At 36.5% G+C, this 22,500-nt stretch overlaps 2 protein-coding genes across 2 annotated transcripts in view; both read left to right on the plus strand.

The window, feature by feature from the left end:
- The window catches only part of fmnl2b (formin-like 2b), a 23,559-nt gene extending 19,061 nt beyond the window's left edge, over positions 1 to 4,498 (plus strand). Inside the window, exons 19-23 of the mRNA XM_079884425.1 lie at positions 3 to 21; positions 130 to 231; positions 312 to 413; positions 800 to 923; positions 3,275 to 4,498. Coding sequence (XP_079740551.1) covers positions 3 to 21; positions 130 to 231; positions 312 to 413; positions 800 to 923; positions 3,275 to 3,384 — 457 coding nt within the window. The 3' untranslated portion in view covers positions 3,385 to 4,498. The remainder of the gene's footprint in view (positions 1 to 2; positions 22 to 129; positions 232 to 311; positions 414 to 799; positions 924 to 3,274) is intronic.
- A 2,320-nt stretch (positions 4,499 to 6,818) lies between these two features.
- arl6ip6 (ADP-ribosylation factor-like 6 interacting protein 6) lies at positions 6,819 to 21,228 on the plus strand. The gene is made up of 4 exons (XM_079883406.1): positions 6,819 to 7,426; positions 7,531 to 7,584; positions 7,669 to 7,801; positions 19,209 to 21,228. Exons 1-4 carry the CDS (start codon positions 7,141 to 7,143, stop codon positions 19,300 to 19,302), a joined length of 567 nt encoding a protein of 188 aa, XP_079739532.1. The 5' UTR covers positions 6,819 to 7,140; the 3' UTR covers positions 19,303 to 21,228.
- Positions 21,229 to 22,500: the final 1,272 nt, after the last annotated feature.

A 22,500-nucleotide genomic window follows, 5' to 3' on the forward strand; every position in this document is an offset into this window, starting at 1 on the left:
GATGATGCTAGAATTGCACAGGTAGAAAAAAAGAACCTTTCTATAAGGAAAACTGCGCTGGGTAAGGTTGTTGGTTTGAATCCCACAATGGACGATCCACGTGATTATGTGACTTGGATGTTTTTACAGGATGCTTATGACGACGTTGTCAAGTTCTTTGGGGAGAGCGCCAAGACCATGCCACCCTCTGTGTTCTTCCCTGTGTTCGTTCGCTTCATCAAGTCCTATAGGGTGAGCTTTTATACTGTCAGTGCACCAACTTCCTTCTGGTTCACACAGGGCCCAGATCTAATTTGTATTTTTTTTTTCAGCAAGCGAATGAAGAGAATGAGCAAAGGAAGAGGCAGGAGCAGCTGATGATGGAGAAACTTCTGGAACAGGAGGCCTTGATGGAGGAGCAAGATCATCAACAGGTATCATGTTGAAGTCATAAATGAGAGCCTCTGTCAACAGAAGTTTTTGTATCTCTCGCCACAAGTTCTAACCCATACGCACATGATCTTTTAAGCTTGAGTTGAATTCAATCCATGAATTGTTGTTGTAGCTTGCACACGTTTCTGTCTTTTCCGTTTATTCAGTTTTTTCTTCGACTACCTTGTGAATACCCTATGTTGCCACCTTGTGGACAAACAAATTAGAAATTAGAAACCAAAAAAAAAATCAGCATTTGCATTACTTTGGGCTTTACTAGTGAGCCCTAAAGTATACATTAAAGGAATATTGTTAAGTGGGAAGATTACAGTAAAACCGTGCGCAATGACTGCATATTCTTTCCCTTATTAACTCACTCCATCACCAGTCACCATCTCACAAGGGCAAGCGGCAACAGCAGGAGCTGATCACAGAGTTAAGGAAGAGGCAAGGCAAAGATAGCCGCCTCGTCTACGAAGGCAAAGACGGAGCCATTGAGGACATCATTACGGGTAAGTACGCTACTGGATTGTACGTATGATGAGTGAATCCGTTTCCCTTAGTCTGTATTGGTCTTTCTCCTTTTGATAGTAACAGTAGACGTACTGTAGCAGTAGACGCCAAGCTGTTTAGCTTTAGGCTTGAAGTTTCTGTCTGATTCTGTGCTTTTCTAGAGCTTCTTGCTTTTGGTGTTTCTATGTTGTGATTGGCTATTATTTTGCTGCAGTGCTGAAGACCGTCCCCTTTACCGCACGATCAGCCAAACGTGGCTCGCGGTTCTTCTGTGATCCCGCCCTCTCCGAGGACTTCCATTACTAAACTAAATTCTCTCCCCTCAGCAAGGTGCCCTTAAATCCGTCTCTTATCGCTCATCTCCTAGCCATCCTTCTTTCTGTCTATTTCTTCATTTGTTTACTATTCATTTGGGTGTATTTGGGGATTAAATTCAGTATGAATTCTCAGCATAAAAATGCTGGTCACACTTTATATTAGGTGTCTTTAACTACTATGTACTTGCATCTTAAAAAAATTGTTAGGTACAATGCAATTTTTGTTCATACTGTATTGCAAAATTTTACTGTAATTTATTGTACAGCAAAAATGTTGCTGCTATTGAGGTTATGGACAGGTTTGGTGGTACGGGTAGTTTTAAGGGTCAGTTAACGTGAAAGGGCCAGGTCAACTGTGTAATTATAGATTAATTACAGAAATTATTTACAGCTGCAATTACATGCAGGTGTTTTGTTTTTGTTTTTTTAATAAGTACAATGTTAAAACATATATGTACACAATAAGTGCATTGTATCAAGTGATTCATTTTAATGTTAGTACATAGTAGTAGGACCAAAATGCCTGCTTGCCTGCCTTTAATACTTTCACCATTTAAAAAATGTCTTGAAGTTTCCCCTCCCATTGAGTAGTTGTAATACAATTTTAAACAACATTTGTCTTGGTAACTTCCTGGAACATATCATGACTTATCAGAAAGATCTAAATTGTAGGAATGCACCAATATTACAATTCTGGCTGAAGGCTGATGTTAGCCATAGATATTTCTATGTTGTTGTTGTTTTTGTTGAAAACTATGGAAGCTTGTTTCCGCCACAGAATAAAAAATAAAAAAGGTAATTGCGACTTTATCTCGCAATTCTGACTTTTTAACTTGCGTGATATAAACTCACAATTGCAAAATCAGTCATTTTAAATGCTCCAAGTCAATTTAGGCATCATATTATAATGTACCGTATGAAGAATGAATATTCATTTTATTTTTTATTAAATTATGTTGTTAAATTATGTTTTGCATAACCTTCATGTTAAAATAGGAAAATGAGTATGCAGTTAAATATTCAATATTGGCTTTTATATCCAATATTAACCGATACCACTAAATGGCGGAGACCGATAAATGGCCAATATTAAAATAATATATTCTATTTTGTTTAAATAAATGTAAAAAATAATGAATCAAAAACTAAAATCTGTCATTTTAAATGCTTCAAGGCAATTTAGGCATCACAACATTAAAATGTACAGTATGAAGAATGAATATTATTTGAATTTGTTTATTTGTCAATGATAGCATTAAACAGTATTAATAAATTATTAGTATTTTGTAAAGATTAACAGTAACACTTTACTCTAATAAGGTTTCATTAGTTAACATTAGTTAGCTACTTTATTTTACATGAACTAAGAAAGAACAATACTTCTACAGCATTTATTAATCTTAATGTTAATTTCAACATTTACTAATACATAGATTAACATGAAAAGTTGGATTTGTTAACATCATAAAATGTATGACTATTTTTATTAAATAACATTACCAAAGATTAATAGATGTATTGCTCATAGTTAGTTCATGTTATTTAATACATTAACTAATGTTAACAAATGAGACCTTATTGTAAAGTTTTACGAGATTAACTTTATCATAACTATCATGTAAAATTAGGGGAAATGAGTATGGACAATTAAATATTCAATATTAGCTATTACTGTATATCTAATATCAACTGATACTAATAAATGGGCAATATTAGAAAATTCCATCCCATTTCTGTCTAAATCAATTTAGAATTTAGGTATAAAATTGTCTGTAAATGTAAAAATAATACAAGTCTGCTCAATATGTTTCGATATCAGCCATTATATCCAATATCAATCAATACCAATAATTAAAAAAAAACGGATGGTATGGTACCGGAATATTGTGCATTCCTACTAAATTGATCTAAAACTAACCAAACATCCACATACCTGTCTGTTTTGCACCCATCTTTGGCCCCGTCCCATCCATATCTGCAGGCCCAGACTGTAGTTGTGTTCAGTGTATAACGGTTTACCTGTTTGTCTTCAGACCTGCGCAGTCAACCCTTCCGAAGGGCCGATGCCCAGAGGAGGAGTGGGAGAAGGAACTTGGAGGTTCAGCACCTTCAGCTACGCAACATGGAGATCACCACCTGCTAGCCAGCTTTTGAGGACAGAGGGTGGGCCAATGACACTACTGAAAAAAGAACAAAAAATAGCACACTTAAGACAATGGAAGGATGTGACATTGAATACTTCTGCTTACCTGGAACCTGGAATCTCTTTTAAAGAAAGTAAGGTTGGATGCCATATGTCAGACCTATACAGTCAAATGTCGTGGATTCTACAAATGGACATTGTGATGGAAGATGAGGTAGTGTGGTATTTTATGTTTCGCTCTGTTTAACTTTGAGACGTTGTGCATTACACGCAAGGAGCAGCAGAAACGGCGAAAAGACTTTGGTTTGGCCCACTTGTGTCATTTTTACCTCTTGTTTTAAAAACTCCAAGCTAAGCAGATTTTTCTGAGGGGAAGATTTACAAGATGCACTTTTATTTTTATTTTTTAGCATTGAACCTGGATCATCTTAAAACTGAACTTTTGATTTAAAAAAAAAAAAGTGGATGAAGAACGCGAAGGAGAACTTCTGACTGCTATTGAGGAAGGCTCGTCTTTACTGACTAAAAACCCATGGAACGTTGAGAAAATGTTTACTACCAAACATCCACAACCAGTTTGACATTTTATGTACAATACATCTCATTTTTAATCACGGACCTGCTCTCCTACTGGTTTTATCTCATGTGGCATTTGTGAGCTGTGAAAAAAAAAAAAAAAAAAAAAGAGTTTGCTGTTTTTTTTTTAAAAAAAGAAAAGACATTTCATTGGACAAAAAGTCTTTTTTTTAAATGTACAGATATTTTGCTACAAAATTGAGCCTCTTATTTTTTACATTGTTCATCCATTGTGGTGCTGTACATATTGTTGAAACAAACCAACTTGTCCTGCAATATCACTGGAATGGTATTAACTTTTTATGTTGTTTAGTATGACAGTATTATTTAATTCGATGCTAAAGACAGTGAATCAACTTACTCTGTGACCTGAATTGCTCTCTCATCACTATTGTTGCATATGGTAAATGTCTGTGGTTGCACGTAACACTTGAAAGCTTGAACTGACACTAGTGGCACATATAACGTTTTTCTACTTTGATCTCTTTAACTGGAATCAGTGGTTGTGTGCAAATAAAGCAAAGACACCAGCACCGTTAAAAACAGTGATTCTTTTGTGTGGTCGACGTGAAATGTTCACATGAATTCTTGCGGTTTTTATTTTTACTGAAGATCTGGATTGACATGAGAATGCTCAAGGATACATGTGATTATTGGAGCTACTTGAAAATAAAATGTGGTGTGGGCAGTGGTAACCTAATTCTGCCACAAGGTGGTAGCAACCCCTTGTGTGCCAGGATCTTAGCGGTCCCTTGTGGCGCCTGGTCTGTGGAACAGGCTTTTGTACAATTAAACATGGCCAGATTACAGTCACTGATTTGTATAAATAATGTTTGGCTCTCTGTCGAAAAAGTCATCAAAATCATAGTACATTTATGTGGAGTAAATTTAGGTTTTATGCTAAAATTAACCTTTGCTGTGGTCTGCAAAAATTAAAATGCAAATAACACACAAAATGTCAGTACCATTTCGTTATATGATATATGCACTGCCCAATCAAAAAAAAAAAAAAAAGAGTGGCTGTTTGGATTTATGATTGGATCATTATTGCAGATTATGTTTCTAGCATGTTATGTTTGGCAACAGTTCTTCTAACCCTAATTGATGGCGTGTGTAGCTTTTCATTTCTTAAACAACCATGTAGGAAGACACATCGTGGCCGTATTCCAGGATGAAATTGTCAAGATTCATCAGGCTTAGATTGTGAAATAATGGTTGGGAGGGAGCATGAAGAATAATTTTCACAAATGAATTGGCACCTCTGAGTCCAGACCTTAAATTCATTGAAAGTCTTTGGGATGTGCTGGAGGAGACTTTACGGAGTGCTGGACTCTTGCATTGTCAATACAAGAGCTTGACCAATATTTGATGCAGCTCTTGATGGAAATAATACCATCACAACATTTATTTACATCAAGAGGTGCATTAATTTTTGGTCAAGATCTTGTATTGACGATCCAAGAGTCTAGCACTCTGTAAAGCCTCCTCCAGCACATCCCAAAGACTTTCAATGAATTCAAAATAAAAGTGTAGCCAGTAATGAAATTCTTCAAAATACTTTAACACTGAAACTTAGACCCTTTATTTTCAAATATACGATAATGCTTTCCTTTTCTATATTTAAAAATGAATGTACATAAAGAACATTAGATGATACAATATGTCTCATCTCATTTTCAATGACTTCAGTTCAACAGTCCCACCAGGTCACAGTGGGATACCTACTGTCTTCTGGTTAATGGACATCACAAAATGTTGGGGACCAGTCTATGATGCAGAAGTAAAGAGGAGAAAGATCAAAGTTGGCAGCTCCTCACGCTACGGAGAATGTGTGGGCAGACCTCCCAACTGTCAGAAGCTTTAAGAGTGCTGAAGAAGTGTTCCATGAAAGAACCAAAAAAACAAGAAATGATGAATACAAAAGCTGGTTGCTTAGAGACACTAAAAGAGCAGTCAAGTTGTAAGTAATTTAACACAGGGGTTTTCAATCTTTAATATGCCACGACCCCCAAAATAATATTATGATCATCGTTGTGCAAGAGGCCACTATCCTAAAACTTTAAATGCATCTATTTAGTTTCTTTTGTAAAGGCCTAATTTATATTGTGAAAAGTTATATTATAATTGTCAATATTATTTGGAAAATATTTTGTTAGTAAATTGTTGCATTGATGCATGCATTATTTGTTTATTTGCTTATTTTATATTGTTATATTTGCATATTTTGCCCCACTTTGAAACCCCTGATTTAACATGTTTATCCAAAATGAACAGGCTATACTTTTTATAGCACAATATTACTGAAAGAAAAATGTCTAGATGACAGTTAACTTGACATATAAATAGCTGTTTCCTGCAGTTGATGATGAAAATGATACAAGTAGTCAAACGAGCCAAGAATTTCATCTATTCGTGAAAGTAATATTTCAGTAAGTTTAACAAAAATCTTCCTCGTTATCTCTTCAGATAAAGACCTCATTATGCCTTCAGGTGTGTTGAGTTAGTGTGTTTAATCTTTTAGATTATTTTGGGCTGTACTATATTGACAGCAGTTACAGCTTCGCCTGCTGTCAACGTTTTTGCTGTCTTTTTGCAATAGCTGTCAACTATTACACTTTTTTTTTGCAAATAAAACACAACACTGGAGTCTGGAAGCAATAAAGCAAGACGTTTTAAATATCATAGTCAAGCAGACTAGGATTAACACCAATCCGTCTGAATTAAAATAGTTATTTTTGCTTAAGTTTTACAGTGAATGAGATGGGTAATTTTCTTGAATGACGTTCATTGCATCCAATCGTATGGTCGTATTGCATGGATTGTCAATTACGATTGGACAACACGACAATAAAGGCGGTGCTTCGCAATAAGGAAGCACAAACCGCGATGTTTTGAAACTCTTCTTTACCATTTGATAATTTTGACATTAATACACATTGTCTTAATCGAAATCCCCTTTAAATCAATTGTATTTGTCGTTAAACTGTATAAAACGCACGTAACATGCATGCATTGTACAAATCGAAGGTAAAAATAATATGAAAAGTGGGTACATGTAGCGCGCTAACTTATAAGCCAGTTTTCCGTGTTGTCTAGGAAACGGAAACGCGCAAACTAAGGGGGCAGGATGTGACTCACGAACCAACAATTTCAACTTTAGAAACTTTTCTCCTGGCGACAATGCTGCGGTCTTCCAGAGATAAAGATGTCCAGTCTTTAGACATTTATTCTGAAGATGAAGATAATACCGCATTAACAGGAAGAAGGACCCCTTTGGGGGAAGTAAATGAAGCTTCACCTGAGAGCAGCGTGAACGGCAGGGCAACTCCTGGGCGGCTCCCCGTACGCCAGCGGTACTGGAAAGACACACACCTGTGGCCCGCTCGTATATTCTCTGTGCTATGCTGCATAGTCATCGTGTCGTTTATCGCTGTGCTGATCTCATTCTTGTACATCGTATTAAAAGGTAAACACTTTCTTATCTGTTTCTTGGAATTATTCTCTTGAAGTTCCAGTATGTGCAATACCTAAATGGCATATATGGATAATTAATAATTCTCTGATCTGTAGATTTAAGAGCAGAGAGGATAACCAGTGAAGATGGATCAGAAGTAAGACTCCTGGGTAGGTCCAAATTGCACCTGTATTATATAATATGAATAAACCAATATTAGCTGCGTGTTGTAACATACTTTTTTCCCCCTGCAGGTTTTTGGAGTATTTTGGTCCTGTCTTCTGTGGCTGGAGTTCTGTGTTGCAGTTTCTCCTGGACCCTAACCTACTTTGACTCCTTTGAGCCAGGAATGTTTCCTCCAACTCCTCTTTCTTCAGCCAAATTCAAGTGAGCCTGTTTATCATAATGATTGTACAATTAAATCACCAAACCATATTCTCTAAAGCACAATCATATTACACAGTTTTCTTTGTGTATGCTTCCGTTCCCAATATATGGATATAAAACAATACCTTTAAAAAAAATATATATATATATATATATATTTGTTTTATACATTAATATGACTATATGGTACATTTTAGGCACTATTTCCTTATTTCTCCATTTTTAAATCAAATAATTTTTTATTAATATTAGACGTTATATAGTTAGACAAGTTTTAAAGGCTAAATCTAAAAAAGATTTAGTAGTTTAAAATAGTTTCAGAAAATAGTTTTACACCTCAGGAAACTGCTCCATGATCTTGCTTTAAAGTCCGTCCCCATGAAGTTGCAACCGACTTTACTTCATTGTTGTGACTTATTTTCAAGTGAAACAGAATATTGAATAGAGGACAGGGTTTTACTTTAGCGCACCTCCTCTCCATCCTTCGCTCATAGCAGACTGACAGTTGGAGGGGTGTGGTAAAGGATATTCAACCCAAGCCGTCAAACTGACGTCATCAGAGAAGGAACGCCATTCCAGAGTGGAAACAAATTTTCAGATTTTGATTAAAGATTACCATGACAAACAATATTTTTTTCCTGTGTATTAACCTGCACAGATGAATTGTTCTCAAGACTAGTAATGTGCGCTAACAAATTAAATAGGGTCAATTTTGATTTTGTGATGACTTTAATAGACTGTGCCATTGTATTGAAAATTTGTCCAAAATAAAGAGGCTCTGCCTGAAACCTGAAAGTTAAGTCATATCTGAATTTAATGTTTGGGTTAGTTCCTGTCTAAGATATCCCCACGTGATTGATTTTTGATGGCACCATAGATTTATTCCATAGATTGCATCTGATGGACCAATAGTAATCATTAGATATTTGCTTGGTTATCTGTAAAGCTCACTTGAATTTGTTCTCATTAGATGTGACCTTATGGTTCCTTGGAAGCTGATCTGAAACCAGTCGGAGTGACCTTTAAGGCCCATTCACATCAAGAATGATACCTAAAGACAACCATAACTATATTAGTTTCCACACCAACAAACGATAACACTCATTTCATTTTAAGCATGCGCTGCAGGTTTGTCGTCTGCTGTTTTAAATGCTCGAGCTCTTTAAAGCTAAATGGATTCTGATTGGCTGTCAATGTTGTTATCGTGATTCCAACAATGTAATTCCTCGGTGCCATTATCGCATTATAGTTTTGGTGTGGACTGCTATTCTTTTATATTTTGAATGATTTTTAGAACTAGATATCTTTATCGTTATCTTTATAGTTATCGTACTTTGTGTGAAATGGCCTTTATATGAAAACAGTGTAATTGACTGTCTGGGTGGCAAACCGGCAGTTTCAGGAAACGCATAACTTCCCTTTTCCAAATAATTCAAACTGATATTTTGTAAATGGAGCTAAGTTTGTTACTGTTCAAGAGCAACCAAAAGTATTAAAGGGGGCGAGGGGGATTGGTGTATTTGTTGTGGGGCTTGTAAGAAAAAAAATGATGAGGATGTTGAAGATCTCGATGAAGAAGTTTATGGCAGCATAGCAAATGACAAAGTTTACAAAGCACCTTGGGTTCAATGGAGTTGGAATGAACCCCGAACAATACAGGCTCAAACATTTTATGCTGTTTCTACACTAGTCATCCCTCTCATCTTGTAAACAAGGTTTCGTTTTAAATGTAAATTAAGGACAACAATTGAAGTGATTACCTTCCGTTCCCACATCACTGATGTTGCTGCAGGTGTGATCACCAAAGGGGTCGGGTGAAAGAATTATACTCAGAAAGACATCTGTCTTTATGATTGGTAATCACAAACTCTTTGTCACAGGATGGTTCTTGATGTCGTTCTGCTGCTCTCGCTATATAACTGATTTAAAACCATTCCGGTGGTAATATTCTAATATTACTGAGACCAGAGCAAACTGTCTCTATGATAATTAAGCCATTTTGGGGATGAGCTCTTTCTAACATATATTTTGGAGTGGAATCTGGGTCGAGGCAGACTATAATTTCTTACAGGATCCACACTAATGAAATCAGAAGAAACTTCAGAAATCAGAGGAAATCAAAAGTTCACATTCAACAAGAGATACTCCAATTCCAAGTAGAAGTGATCATTTTAGGCTAATAGTCTAGACTCATGCCAGTGAGTTAATTTACTGCCGCAGCATCTGCAACAGTCATCCTACTGATCCTGTGAGCACTATTCATTTATTTCAGACAGCCTGATGACTGATTGTCTCTACAAGTATCTGTTTTTTCATGGCCAGTTCTGTTCAGTAGTGTAATACTCTAAGAGAGTAGTTATAAGAACATGTTATCGAGGCTGTTCCTCCGGTCTGAGGTTATTCACCCATTTTTCCTATTTTGTTTTTAGCTGTCAGTGCCTTAGAAGCTTGTCAGCTGGTAAAATAGAAAATGGTTCCTATCACTTTGTGCTGGTTCGACTGAGAGCACAGACTCAGAGGAGAACAGAAAAGCAATTTTCCTGTAATTGCTTTCCATCTTCAGACCTGAATACTTGCACCAAGCGGAACATTCAAAAACTGTCCCAGAATTGGTCTGCAGGGATTTCGTGTGGCTCAAAGCCCCATCAAATATGTCTAAATGTCCTTTACCCCAACTTCTAATGCTCTTAGAGAAGAGAGGAGGAGGGGAATTTGCCTGGACTTTTTAGTATTGCTCTTTCCAAAGTCATTGACTTTAAATTTGCTTGCTTTCTGAAGCGGTAAAACCTTTATTATTCTTAAAGGTGACATATTATGCCCCTTTTCACAAGATGTAATATAAATCTATGGTGTCCCCAGAATGCGTCTGTGAAATTTAAGCTCAAAATACCACCTAGATCATTTATTATAGCTTGTCAAATTTGCCCCTTTTTGGGTGGGAGCAAAAACACGCCGTTTTTGTGTATGTCCCTTTAAATGCAAATGATCTGCTGCTCCCCGCCCCCGTTCAGAAGACGGACGAAACTTTACACGAGCATCGGGTACTCCGGCAATAACAAAACACGCGAATAATCTTACTCATCCAAAATCTCAGAAATAACCACTAGCGGAGTGCAGCCTTCAGTTTTCACTGGTCCCACCACAAATTTTTTTATAAATGAATAAAATAATTCTTTTTTTGACCAATGTATCCTTGTATTGGAATAAATAATGTTATGACACCCAAAATTGTAGACACCAGTGAAATTTAACTATTCTCAATTACAATTTCGATACCACAGCTAAAACTACTTTAAATTTCAAAGATTATTAAAAACAAGTAAACAGTCCTTAATAATAAAAGAACAAATAATTAAACTACAAGCAATAACACAAATAAATAAATACAACTGAACAAAATTGTTTTTTTAAAGGTTTTTCTGGTAGGCCTATTAGTAGTTTTGAAATCAAATCATATAATCTTCACTGTACACATTATATAAAGGTCAACGATTATTAAAGTCACAAATACGTTATTCATTGAAGAGCAGGGAGGGATTTCTTTGTCTTGTAGTTTTAATTAACATTAAAGGACACCTATTATGCAAAATTCACTTTTACATGGTGTTTGAACATAAATGTGTGTTGGCAGTGTGTGAGCAAAACCACCCTAGAATGATAAAAATCCACCCAGTAGTTTTTTTACTATCTCAATAAATCATAAGCACTGTCTCAGAACACCCTGTTCTAGATTTTCCTCACTGTGACGTAGAAATGAGCTAAGCCCCACCGACGTGATTTGATTGACATCTGGTTTTGGCATAGACCCCGCCCTCGGTGATCTGCATCCTCCATTGTTTCAACGCCAGCCGGTAATGTCTCCTAAGAAGTGTGTTGTGGGATGTAAGAATGGACATACTAGTCTTCACTGACATCAGCCACTGAAAACGCAGCGGATGGATTTTATTTATGAAGAAAAGGCACCACTTAAATTTCCTAAATACGAGATTCATTTTCTGACTGACTGTTAACGAGGGTCAAAGTTAATCCTAGAGTGTGGATCGTTGCCTAATTCGCGATCCAACGTCACCTCCAGAAAAAGTAAGTGTATTTTATGATTTTTGAGCAAATAGTCATTTCAATCGATGTCAGCCAGTTCAACAACAAATGCGTCTAAAGCTATTTATTGTCGTCGTCATAGGATGTCTCAACAAACAACGTCAGACAGTTTTATGTCACGTAGGCATTTTTGCAGCAATAACAAATGTAAATAAATTAAGGTCTGCTCTATCTCCACAGACAGTAGGCTATATAAACGTCTATCTCCCTCCCCTTAAGAAATAATAAAAAAAAATTCGTTTGTAGGCTACTTCACAGTAGTGTGTGTGTGTGTGTGTGTGTGTAGTTTCAATAAATTGCGCGAACGTTATCACAGTTCGTGTGTGTGTGTTGCACATCCATAATGGCAAAAGGGACGCGATTAAAACTTTGTAAGTACATAAATGTATCAAATAACCATTCCGAGACGTTTAGTCCATTCTCATTCGTGTTTATTCTGTGCTGGAGTCTCTTCATCATCTAGGTCCAGCAGCAGGGCGGGGATATGCAGCTCATTTACATTTAAAGTGGTAGACGCCAAAACAGCTCTTTTTAAAACAGGCCCCAAAAATGACATTTTCAAATGGTTATAATAAATGAACTGTGGGGTATTTTGTGCTGAAACTTCACAAATACATTCTGGGGACACCCAAGACCAATATTACATATTCTAAAAAGGGGCATAATAGGTGCCCTTTAATAGCAGGAATATTAAGCTGCTGTCACTTAAGACGAATGCACGGATCCAAAATAATGATACACGTGTCCTTTCTCTATTGTTTACTTAAGCCATAACCGACTATGTTTACTTGGATACTCGCGATGGCAGGCATTTTGAGATAAATTTGTGTGAAATTTCCGTTTAAGCACAGGGAGACGTGAAAGAGAATGGACTTTCAGTGGAGGGACTGAAACCTCTTAGTTTTCGTTAAAAATATCTTCATTTGTTTTTCAAAGATAAACGAAAGTCTAATAGATTTGGAATGATATGAGGGTGAGTAAATGATGACACAATTTTCAATTTTGGGTGAACTAACCCAACTCCAAACCTCTGTTTTGTAGATTAATTCAGATTCCTAGTAATGGTTAGGCAAACCTTCGTGACTATGTCCCCTCTTGTTACTTATATCTGAGCTGGTAACAGGAAGTGTTAACCACAGAAAGAATGCCACAACCAACTCAGTAAGACCTACATATCAGAGCACCAAAGCAAGCTTTGTCACTCATCAAGGCTTATGGAGCTTTTTTCTCCTAGTATGGGCACATCAAATCTGAATTTTCCATCTAAATCCATCTAAATAAATCTAAATCTTGCTTGAATCTACACATCGAAATATTTGTTTTGCTGGAATATATCAATTTTTTTATATTGTATACAATATAATGATGTGAATTCACTTTGGACATTAAAATGATTTTAGTTTTTAGTATTTTTTATTTAGAGAAAACAGTATATAATTTTAATTTTATTAGTTATTACCATTTATTAGTTATCTGCCATGCCATGAAAATAATCATCAGCTTTTAATATTTATGCATCCCTAGATAGGATGTTATTTTCCTGTTGAGTAATTAGCTACAAGGCAATTATGGCTCCCGAACTGAGTGTGCTTGAGAAAAGAAATAGCATCATGCAGTTTGTGTACTGCCAAGGTGAATGAGATGATTTTGTGATGAATGAGAATGCTATCATACTGCACTTTCTTGATATTTTAGACCTTTTTGGAGTTAACAGATCTAACAGAAGATGCACATTTCAGTGATGCAATGTAATTTGACCCTACTGAACAGGGAACTCTGCTCTCTGGGGCTCAAAGACATTAACAGAAATTTTGTGATTTAATGCAGTCACAGGGGACTGGGTCAAGCCATTAGTGGTGAGGTGTTGGAGAAAAACCTTTAAAGGAACCAGGCTCATCTGGAGCCAATCATGACATGAAAATAATATATTGCTCTAAAGGTGTGGTCACATTTACCATTGTTCTGCATATTTTCGTGGTCAAAATGGTCATTTCATTGGGTTTCCGCGATCAGGAATTTTGCTAGTGAGTCGACCAACACAATGCTGCTTGGTTTGAAAATGACTTCTGTGTGAGCTGTGATTTATACATCGCTACACCATTGACAATGCACAGTGGACCTTCGCCGAAGTTTTGGTAATGTGACCGCCCCTTAAAGGCACAATATGTAAGATTTTTGGATTAAAATATCAAAAAAATGTATGTATTTTGTTGACCTGTGTACTTGTATTATCCCGAATGTTTAAAAACTATTTTTAATTCCAGAGAAATCAGCAATTTTATCCAGTGTCATTGCATGGCCTGTCAATTATGTTCTTTGCGTTACCCTCGATTTTACTTGTGTAGAAACCATTGAAACTCCAAAGACGCTTTAATATATTATGTGTTTCATTAGACAGGTGAGCAACCTTTATCATTAGCTCATCCATGAACATGATTTCTTCAATATAATTAACAAAGCAGTTTACACTGTGATGAATCTTTTAATTATTCCTCAATGATCATTATGTTAATGTTTAATAATGGTTTATTGAGAATCCTGTCGGATTGCGGCTGTGAAGGTGGACTCCCATGATGCCATGCTCATTCACGGCGTCATCAAGCTAAGGCTTAGTTATTATTTTGAATACGCGACCTCTAGCGGCAAAACATACTGTTGTTTTGTTTTTTTAAAGATGGTATAAGTCATATTTTCAGCTAGACAGCCAAAATGATGCTCTTTCAATGCATTATTAAGGCAATAAATACATCTTGTGATCATAGTGTTTGCAAAATAAGGACAATTTAATGTCAGTCTTGTAAGTCCATCCATATTTGGCATCATCTGTAATCTTAGCAAATGAAGCTGGGTGTACACTGGATCTGGTAAAACCACAGAAACTCTTTCATCTCTATGGCTATAAATAAGATGATGAGAGAAAATAATGAGAGTAGGTGCAGGAAGGTATAGGGCATTAGTCATACTTTCTCAGTGGTTTACCCACTGCATAAATAAGGAAATGTTTGGCAGGTGTGAGGAATTGCTGTTAGCCCATCAGACTGAGAATTCAGTTTTATTTCCAGTGACCTTAGTACTTCTGACATTTATTACCAGGAGCTTTGTGTACACAAGGTAGGAGGAAGCACGTGTAGAGTGGGAATGCCGTGACAAGCTGTTGCCGTTTGCAGATTTAATATACTTATAAATTACCTCTATTTGGATTTAATGAGCCAGTCATTTAAAGACCTAAGCTTTGAAAGTCTTCAGAGGACACTCAAATGATGACATCAAATATATTGAGTAGTGAACTAAAACTTAACTAAAATAAAATGCATTCTGTCACATTGTGGAACAAAGTTTGTAGCAGAGCTCTTTGAAGTTGTTTTTCAACTATACTTAATTCATGCTGGATGGCACCTCTGAGCTTCTTATTCATTTGAGATGATGAAAAGACCCCATTTGAAGCCAGCTAAAACGTGTCTCCTTTGCTAACTTTGAGTTTGCAAATGAGTTTAAGGCTGTGTTCCAATTTATGAATTTATAAGCCAGCTTCTGATTGGCTGTTTGGGAGGATCGTTATTGATTGTGTCTGGAGGCTTGGCGATAAAACCCGGGGTCACTCCATCGCCGAGCGAGTTGGTTATCTAATCACACAGCGGTGCTCTGACGATGTCTGTCCTAAACCCAACTTGCACAGCCGGCTCAAAACGCAAACAGGCTATCGACCAGCTAGCTCTGGATGGGGTGGTATTGACTGACCCCCACAGAACTGTGACTGGGTCTGCTTGTTCCCTTCATGCTTGCATAGCTCCAGTTCAACAGCAGTGATAGACACAGACCCTGTCCCATTGGCATTCTCCATGTCAATTTTCACTGTATGTCGCAGCACTGCTCTAGCAATTTGCCCCTAGGATGATCCTTAAATGACTTGGATGATAATAGAAACTTGCCTCGGTTGTTTCCAGATATGCACGCACTTAGTATAATGCTCTCATCACTTTGTTTCCAAAGAAACCCAGCCTTTGAATCATTTGGTGCATATGGTCCCAGTCATTTGTTGGTGGCTCTGTCTTCAGCAGATAAGCTTTGCATTATCTGCTTCCGTTGTAGGTTAGGTTCAGGGAGTTCATGCCACAACAATTGATTTGGTGAATTAACTGGCTAATAGAAATTAGTTTAGTCTCTTTCAGTGCTTTGGATTTTTAGTCGAGTCGTTCCCTGATTAGATCTCACATCCGTAAATTATCTGAATGGATGGCCTTAATTATAATCTGTCCCAAACTGTTTTTCCTATTGATATGTTTGGAAGTGTCTGGCTCCCTAATGTTCCATGTCAAGGCTGCCGTCTGTCCAAAGTGTGTCATTAAGTCTGTTGTGTCTTTCGGATAGATAAACCTTAATGTTTCCTGATTTAAAAAAAAAAAAAAGATTTAACAGACACAAGCTGATACAGCCCTATATGAGCATGTGATATGCCTGGTTGAGAATTATATTACAATGAAAATTAACATGTCATTTAGTTAAACTGATGTGATTCAGAAATAACCAAGACCAGTGAAAACCCATATGATCTGTGTGTGTATATGTGTATGTATACACACACACGCACACGCACACGCACACGCATACACACATACACATACGCATGTATATATATTGTGTATGTGTGTATGTATTTTTACTATAGAGAATGAGATTTCTATTTGGGTCAGTGGCAAAAAAAAACGTTTTAAAAATGCTATGTACTCGTTCTATTCATGTTGGTGTCATATATTTAAACAAAGAAAACTTTGGGCTTTTTCAAGAGAACTTTCAATTTAAGGACATATAAATGTCATGTTGTGTAACCATCAAGTAGAAAGTAACTTTCTTTCTTATTTTAAATCCATAATTTTTTTTTTTTTTTACAAGTATCATGAATAATTTAATAATAGGCCTAAATAATATAATGTGGACTCGGACACATGGCATTTTACAGCCTGAACTATAGGCTACTTGCCTTGTCGTAAAAATGTTAAAATACTTTTTGACTTTGACATGAGGGATTCCATGGGTAATACTGATACTACAAAAACTATTACTAATGATAATGATGATACTAATAATAATAATTCCAGATCTTCTTTCTTATGATTATTATGATATCAGGACAGTTGTATCACATTTTTGGCTTTATGCCCTCCAACCCGACCACAAAAAATGTCATATAGCATTTTTATAGTATACTTGAACAGAACAGAGTACAAAAAAAAAAAGGTTGTTGGCCAGTTTGGCTTAGATCTTCTACTCTAAACTTGTTCGAATCAGCCATTAAAGAGAGCTCATGGGAGTGGTTAACATGGGACATCTTGATGCCTCATAATGGGATTTTTATGGGCCTCTGCACTTACTAGAGTAGAGTAATGGCCAGCTGATATGATCAATACCCTTGTCCATGTTCCATACATGGTCCTCAGTTTTGTTTGTTCCGTGTGCTTTTAAACTTCCTGCATTAGTCACACACCTCTCGAGAGTAACAGATCGATTGAGTGGTAAAGTAAAAAGGGGTAGTGCATCATGTAGCTAAACAATTAATCAGATAAATAATTTAGATTATGATTACAGCTGTTGTGATTAGAAGTGTGTTGATTTATGTCTACTTCTGTTGCTTCAGCGATTTCTAGTTTGTGCTTTTTATCACAAAACTACGATTTACTTATATAAAGAAAAATGATGTGCAGTGTACTTATGATGTTCAAATTGTGTTGCAAAACACGCTGTTATTGAGCCGGGATACGGATAAGGTTATAGGGACATTTAGTTTTAAGGGTGGGGGTAGGGTCAAGACTCAACAATATATAGATTAAATTATAGTTATAGATTATAAATTATACAATTATTTTTTAAATGTTGATGCATAGTAGTTAAGGACGCTTGCTTTTTGCAGTATTTTTTTTTTGCAGTATTACTAGAATTCAAGAGGCTATTTTGGATTAACAACAAACCATTAACATAATGATCATTGAGGAATAAACAGTGTAAGTAAACTGCTTTAATTATATTGAAGATTTTGTGGGAGTCCAGACCAATAATGCATCTGAACACACTACTACATGATTTACACTACAGTCTATTCTAGTTGCTGAAAAGTCAGAGCCAGTCTGTAGAGCAGGGTTCACCAATCTCGGTCCTGGAGGGCCGCTGTCCTGCAGAGTTTAGCTCCAACCAGCTCCAACACACCTGTTTGAAAGTTTCTAGTATGCCTAATGAGACCTTGATTAGCTGGTTCAGGTGTGTTTAATTGGGGTTGGAGCTAAATTCTGCAGGACAGCGGCCCTCCAGGACCGAGATTGGTGAACCCTGCTGTAGAGTTTTGGCAATTGACCAATTTAAAAAAAAATATATGAATGGCGATGGGTTTAAGATTGAGGCAATTTTAGAACAGGTTTTCATCTTAAATGTGTCCCATAGCAACGAGGCGCTTTTATTTGATTAAGTTTGTTGTTCGGAATGACTTGAAAGTCTGGTACTATGTGGTCCTCGGTCGTTTAGTGTATGATGCCCTCTGTAAAAGCCCCAATTTACTCACAGCAAAGTTATTTTTCATTCCTTTCTTTAGGGGTAAATAGAAGCTCGAAATACCTCAGCAGCGAACATCCCAATGCTGCTGAGATTAGATGAATATGTAAATATGTTCTGTGCGAAATGAACCGGAGAAGATTTCCATATCAAAGAAGGCAGAGGCCCAGAGAACAATTGCCATGGACCAGTGGTAGTTCAAAGGTGTTCACCCGCCAGAGTAAGCTTTTCCGGAAAGTTCGCTTTGGCAAGCTGTTTTGAACTCCTGAAACAAACTCCAAGCGAACTTTGATGGCCTGATTTTTCTTGAAATTATTTTGTTCACACCAGTTTGTTTTCTCAATTTCTCTTGAAGTATAAGGGCCTTAACCATTTACAAAGTCATCAAGTGTACGATGTCTAGTGTTTTAAAAATAATAATAAAAGTTGTGTAGTGTATTCCAGCCTTAAGAGTTCAAACAGTTGCCTAAAACTGTACCTTTGTAGTGACTGCTTTAGCAATACTAGAATGCTCCCATCCCATTCTAACTGTTGTTTCTCGCTTTCGAAGTATAATTTATTCAATAAACAGTTTTATGTGTTCAGACTGCAGGAACAGTTCTCAACTTGATTTAGTTGTTTAGGCTATGCAAAGAATACGCCATACAGTTGTACAACAAATTTTTTTTATTTTAATGTAAATTGCATCAAAGACAATAAGCAACAATTCAGATTTTTGTTACAGCCACGATGTGGACTAATGCCATTTGGGTGTTTTGTTTTGTTTCTGCAGAAGAATGACCGGACACTCTTTCCACATGGGCTACAGTATGGCAATACTCAATGGAATAGTGGCTACTCTCACTTTTATATGGTATCTCACCTGATGCGTCTCAACTACCGCCCAACTTCAACTGTCATTTAACTTGCAATTATCAGGAGGCAATTCCAAGTTTAATGGCTGGAGGAAATGTCAAATAATTTTACTAATATAATACAACTACAGATAAAAATAAAAAAATAAAATGCTAGTTTAAAATTGTATTGCATTAAAATTTCTCAGTCATTTAGGCACTGAATTGAACAGTAAGTACATAGACTGTAAAAAAAAAAAAAATAAAAAAAAAAAAAAAAAATGGACAACGTGTCTCTACTTCCTTTCACTGAGAAAAATTAAACCAAAATGTCCCACAAATGGCTGCTGACATCTTGCGATGGAAAACCCGCCCCATACTCTCGCTCCCGCAGACTTAAAGGAGTAGTTTAATGAAAATTACCCCATGATTTACTCACCCTCAAGTCATCCTAGGTGTATATGACTTTCTTCTTTCAGACGAATACAATCGGAGTTATATAAGAAAATGTCCTGGCTCTTCAAAGCTTGATAATGGCAGTGGATTGCAACAGATTGAAGCTCAAAAACGTGCATCCATCCATCATAAACAAACTCAAAACGGCTCCGGGGGGGTTAATAAAGGCCTTCTGAAGCAAAACGATGAGTTTGTGTAAGAAAAATATTCATATTTAAAACTTTATAAAGTAAAATAACTAGCTTATTAGTAACAGAGCAGTTTGGAGTTTGTTTATGACGGATGGATGCACTTTTTTGAGCTTCAATCTGTTGGTTGCAATCCACTGCCATTTTCAAGCTTGGAAGAGCCTGGACATTTATTAATATAACTCTGATTGTATTCATCTGAAAGAAGACTGTCATATACACCTAGGGTGGCTTGAGGGGGAGTAAATCATGGGGTAAATTTCATTTTAAAGGGAACTACTCCTTTAATCGCACGTTACACCCCTTTTTAATACCATCAAAAAACCTAACTAAAACCAAACTTAATAGAAAAACAAACACTTGACATACATTAGCGTGTTAAGAACTACCTAAAATGACTGAAACCATCTTTGGGAAAAATAATTGGATTTTTTTAGTTTGGCTCATGTCCCATTCGATTACATAGGAGAGGGCAGGGTTTTTGCAGCCAGCGATTAGGGGGTAAATGTTTTGGCTTCACCTTTTCAGGATGTGTGAGACACTTTTGGTGTCCAATGTTTTTTTTTATTTTAATTTTTTTATTGAGGTTTTCTCATTTTCATATATGTTAATTTGACTAATTCAATAAACGCACAATGACTTTTTTCTTAATGGACTACATTTCAGTAAAATAACATTAGGGATGTCAGGGTCTCTTTGTTACCCTGATATTTTGTCTGATAAAAGGCTTTTATTACAGAATCCTGTTGCAGCAGCTTTTTACCATTATAATAGCAGTGCATTAAATATTTTTGCCCTTTTGATGTCATTCATTCAGTGGGACAACACAACGTACAGTAGATGCCATTTAAGTCTTTCTTAATAAATTGGATGTGCATTTTATGACCTCCTCTTAGCAAAGACTAGAGTCCCTTTGCTGTCATGCTTTATTAAAGCTGGAAGTTGCTGCTCTATTGAGCGTTTTAATGGGGGAAATCATTAATACAATAGCTGTTTTGGGGTTGATGGAGAGTGACGTGTTAAGGCTTTGTTGAGAGCCTGGGAGAAGGTCAGAGAGTGTAGAAGTGTGGATTTAATTTATGACTTTAATTATTTGATGCAGACTCTGCCAGGCCATGATTACTTTTTTCTTCTTCATTGGATTAGCAGGCCCTGTAGCGACTCATTTCAGCTAGCTCTAATGCACTGATCTGTCTCTTGTAAATATGAAGTATTAATGTACTGCCGCCTATGTGTATGTGGCTCCGATAATTTGTTTTCCTTTACAGGACATTTCCATCTCCATTTTAGTACATTTAAATAGACATTAAAGGGTTAGTTCACCCAAAAATGAAAATTCTGACTTCAATTACTCACCCTCATGTCGTTCCAAACCCATGCGATTTTTCATTCATCTTTGAAACGCAAATAAAGATGTTTTAATGAAATCTGAGAGCTTTCTGTCCCTCCATTTACAGTCCATGCAACGTTCATCATATAAAGCGATCGAGTCTCTTCAGAAAATTTTGACTAAACTGCCTCAATTCATATGGACTAGTTTTACAATCTCTTTTTGAACTTTTTAAAGGGGAAAAGGTCATTTTTAAAAGGTCAGTTGCGTAGCTGTCTACGGAGGGACATAAAGCTCTCAGATTTCATCAAAAAGATCTTCATTCGTGTTCCGAAGATAAATGAAAGTCTTACGGGTTTGGAACGACATGAGGGTGAGTAATTAATGACAGAATTTGAATTTTTGGTTGAACTATCCCTTTAATTCTTGTTTGTTGTTTAAATTCATTTCCAGAAGTAGTTTATCCACTTCAAAACCTGTTGCACCTACATTAGTCGGGTATTTTAAGGTAAAAGAGAGATGTGTTTGAGATCTCTCTGTGTGTTTGTGTTTTTTAGCCTTACAAAACATGTTCTTGCATAACTTTGTAAAAATGTGTCTCTTTTAATGCTGTTTCTGTTGAGGTGAAGGTCTGTCAGAAGTAAACCATCCCAATCACCTTCAGCCGTGCAGTGCAACTGTCATAGACAATGCACAATATTCCACCCTGAAACCACGTTACTTGGAGGTTGACCGGTTTGCTTGCTTGTCTTCCATTTAAATAATCAGGGATGTAAAAACAAAACACTGGAGTATTCATTGCTTAGAGGTGGGATATTGTGTCAAATAACGCTAGCAGAATGAATATTGTAAGAATTTATTTATGCAAAAAGCAATAAATTTGCAGTTTAAATAATAAATTGTTCTTTTTCTGCTTTGTTTTTCATTTTTCACACTAGCGTTATGTGTGCTTGCCTATATCCTTTCTCGTAAAATGGGGAAAAGGCCTCCAAATGAAATCATAATGTGCTGCAATTCACAAAGACATGAACCTAATAGAAACGTCTGTTTTGCAGTTTGCGGGTGAGCGCTTATAAAGATCGCAGGTAAGGCCTAAGGGCGCAGCGTTACAGACGTGAATGTGAGTGGCAGTCAATATGAAAGCATTCACTTTGACGCCTTTTTACTTGTCACCCTCAAGGCTAGTTTTCATGAAAGGGCAGCGAGACATGTAATCATTCTACGGAATAAAAAATTACACCCATGGCTCGCTATGTG

Source organism: Squalius cephalus, assembly GCF_949319135.1.
Source record: "Squalius cephalus genome assembly, chromosome: 10".
In the NCBI taxonomy this organism is placed as follows: domain Eukaryota; kingdom Metazoa; phylum Chordata; class Actinopteri; order Cypriniformes; family Leuciscidae; genus Squalius; species Squalius cephalus.

Bases quoted from the DNA above. Each gene is read 5' to 3' on its own strand.
- arl6ip6 (XM_079883406.1), top strand. From the start codon at position 7,141: ATGCTGCGGTCTTCCAGAGATAAAGATGTCCAGTCTTTAGACATTTAT. The intron at 7,427-7,530 runs GTAAACACTTTC...TCTGATCTGTAG, and splicing joins CTTGTACATCGTATTAAAAG to ATTTAAGAGCAGAGAGGATA. The intron at 7,802-19,208 runs GTGAGCCTGTTT...TTGTTTCTGCAG, and splicing joins CTTTCTTCAGCCAAATTCAA to AAGAATGACCGGACACTCTT.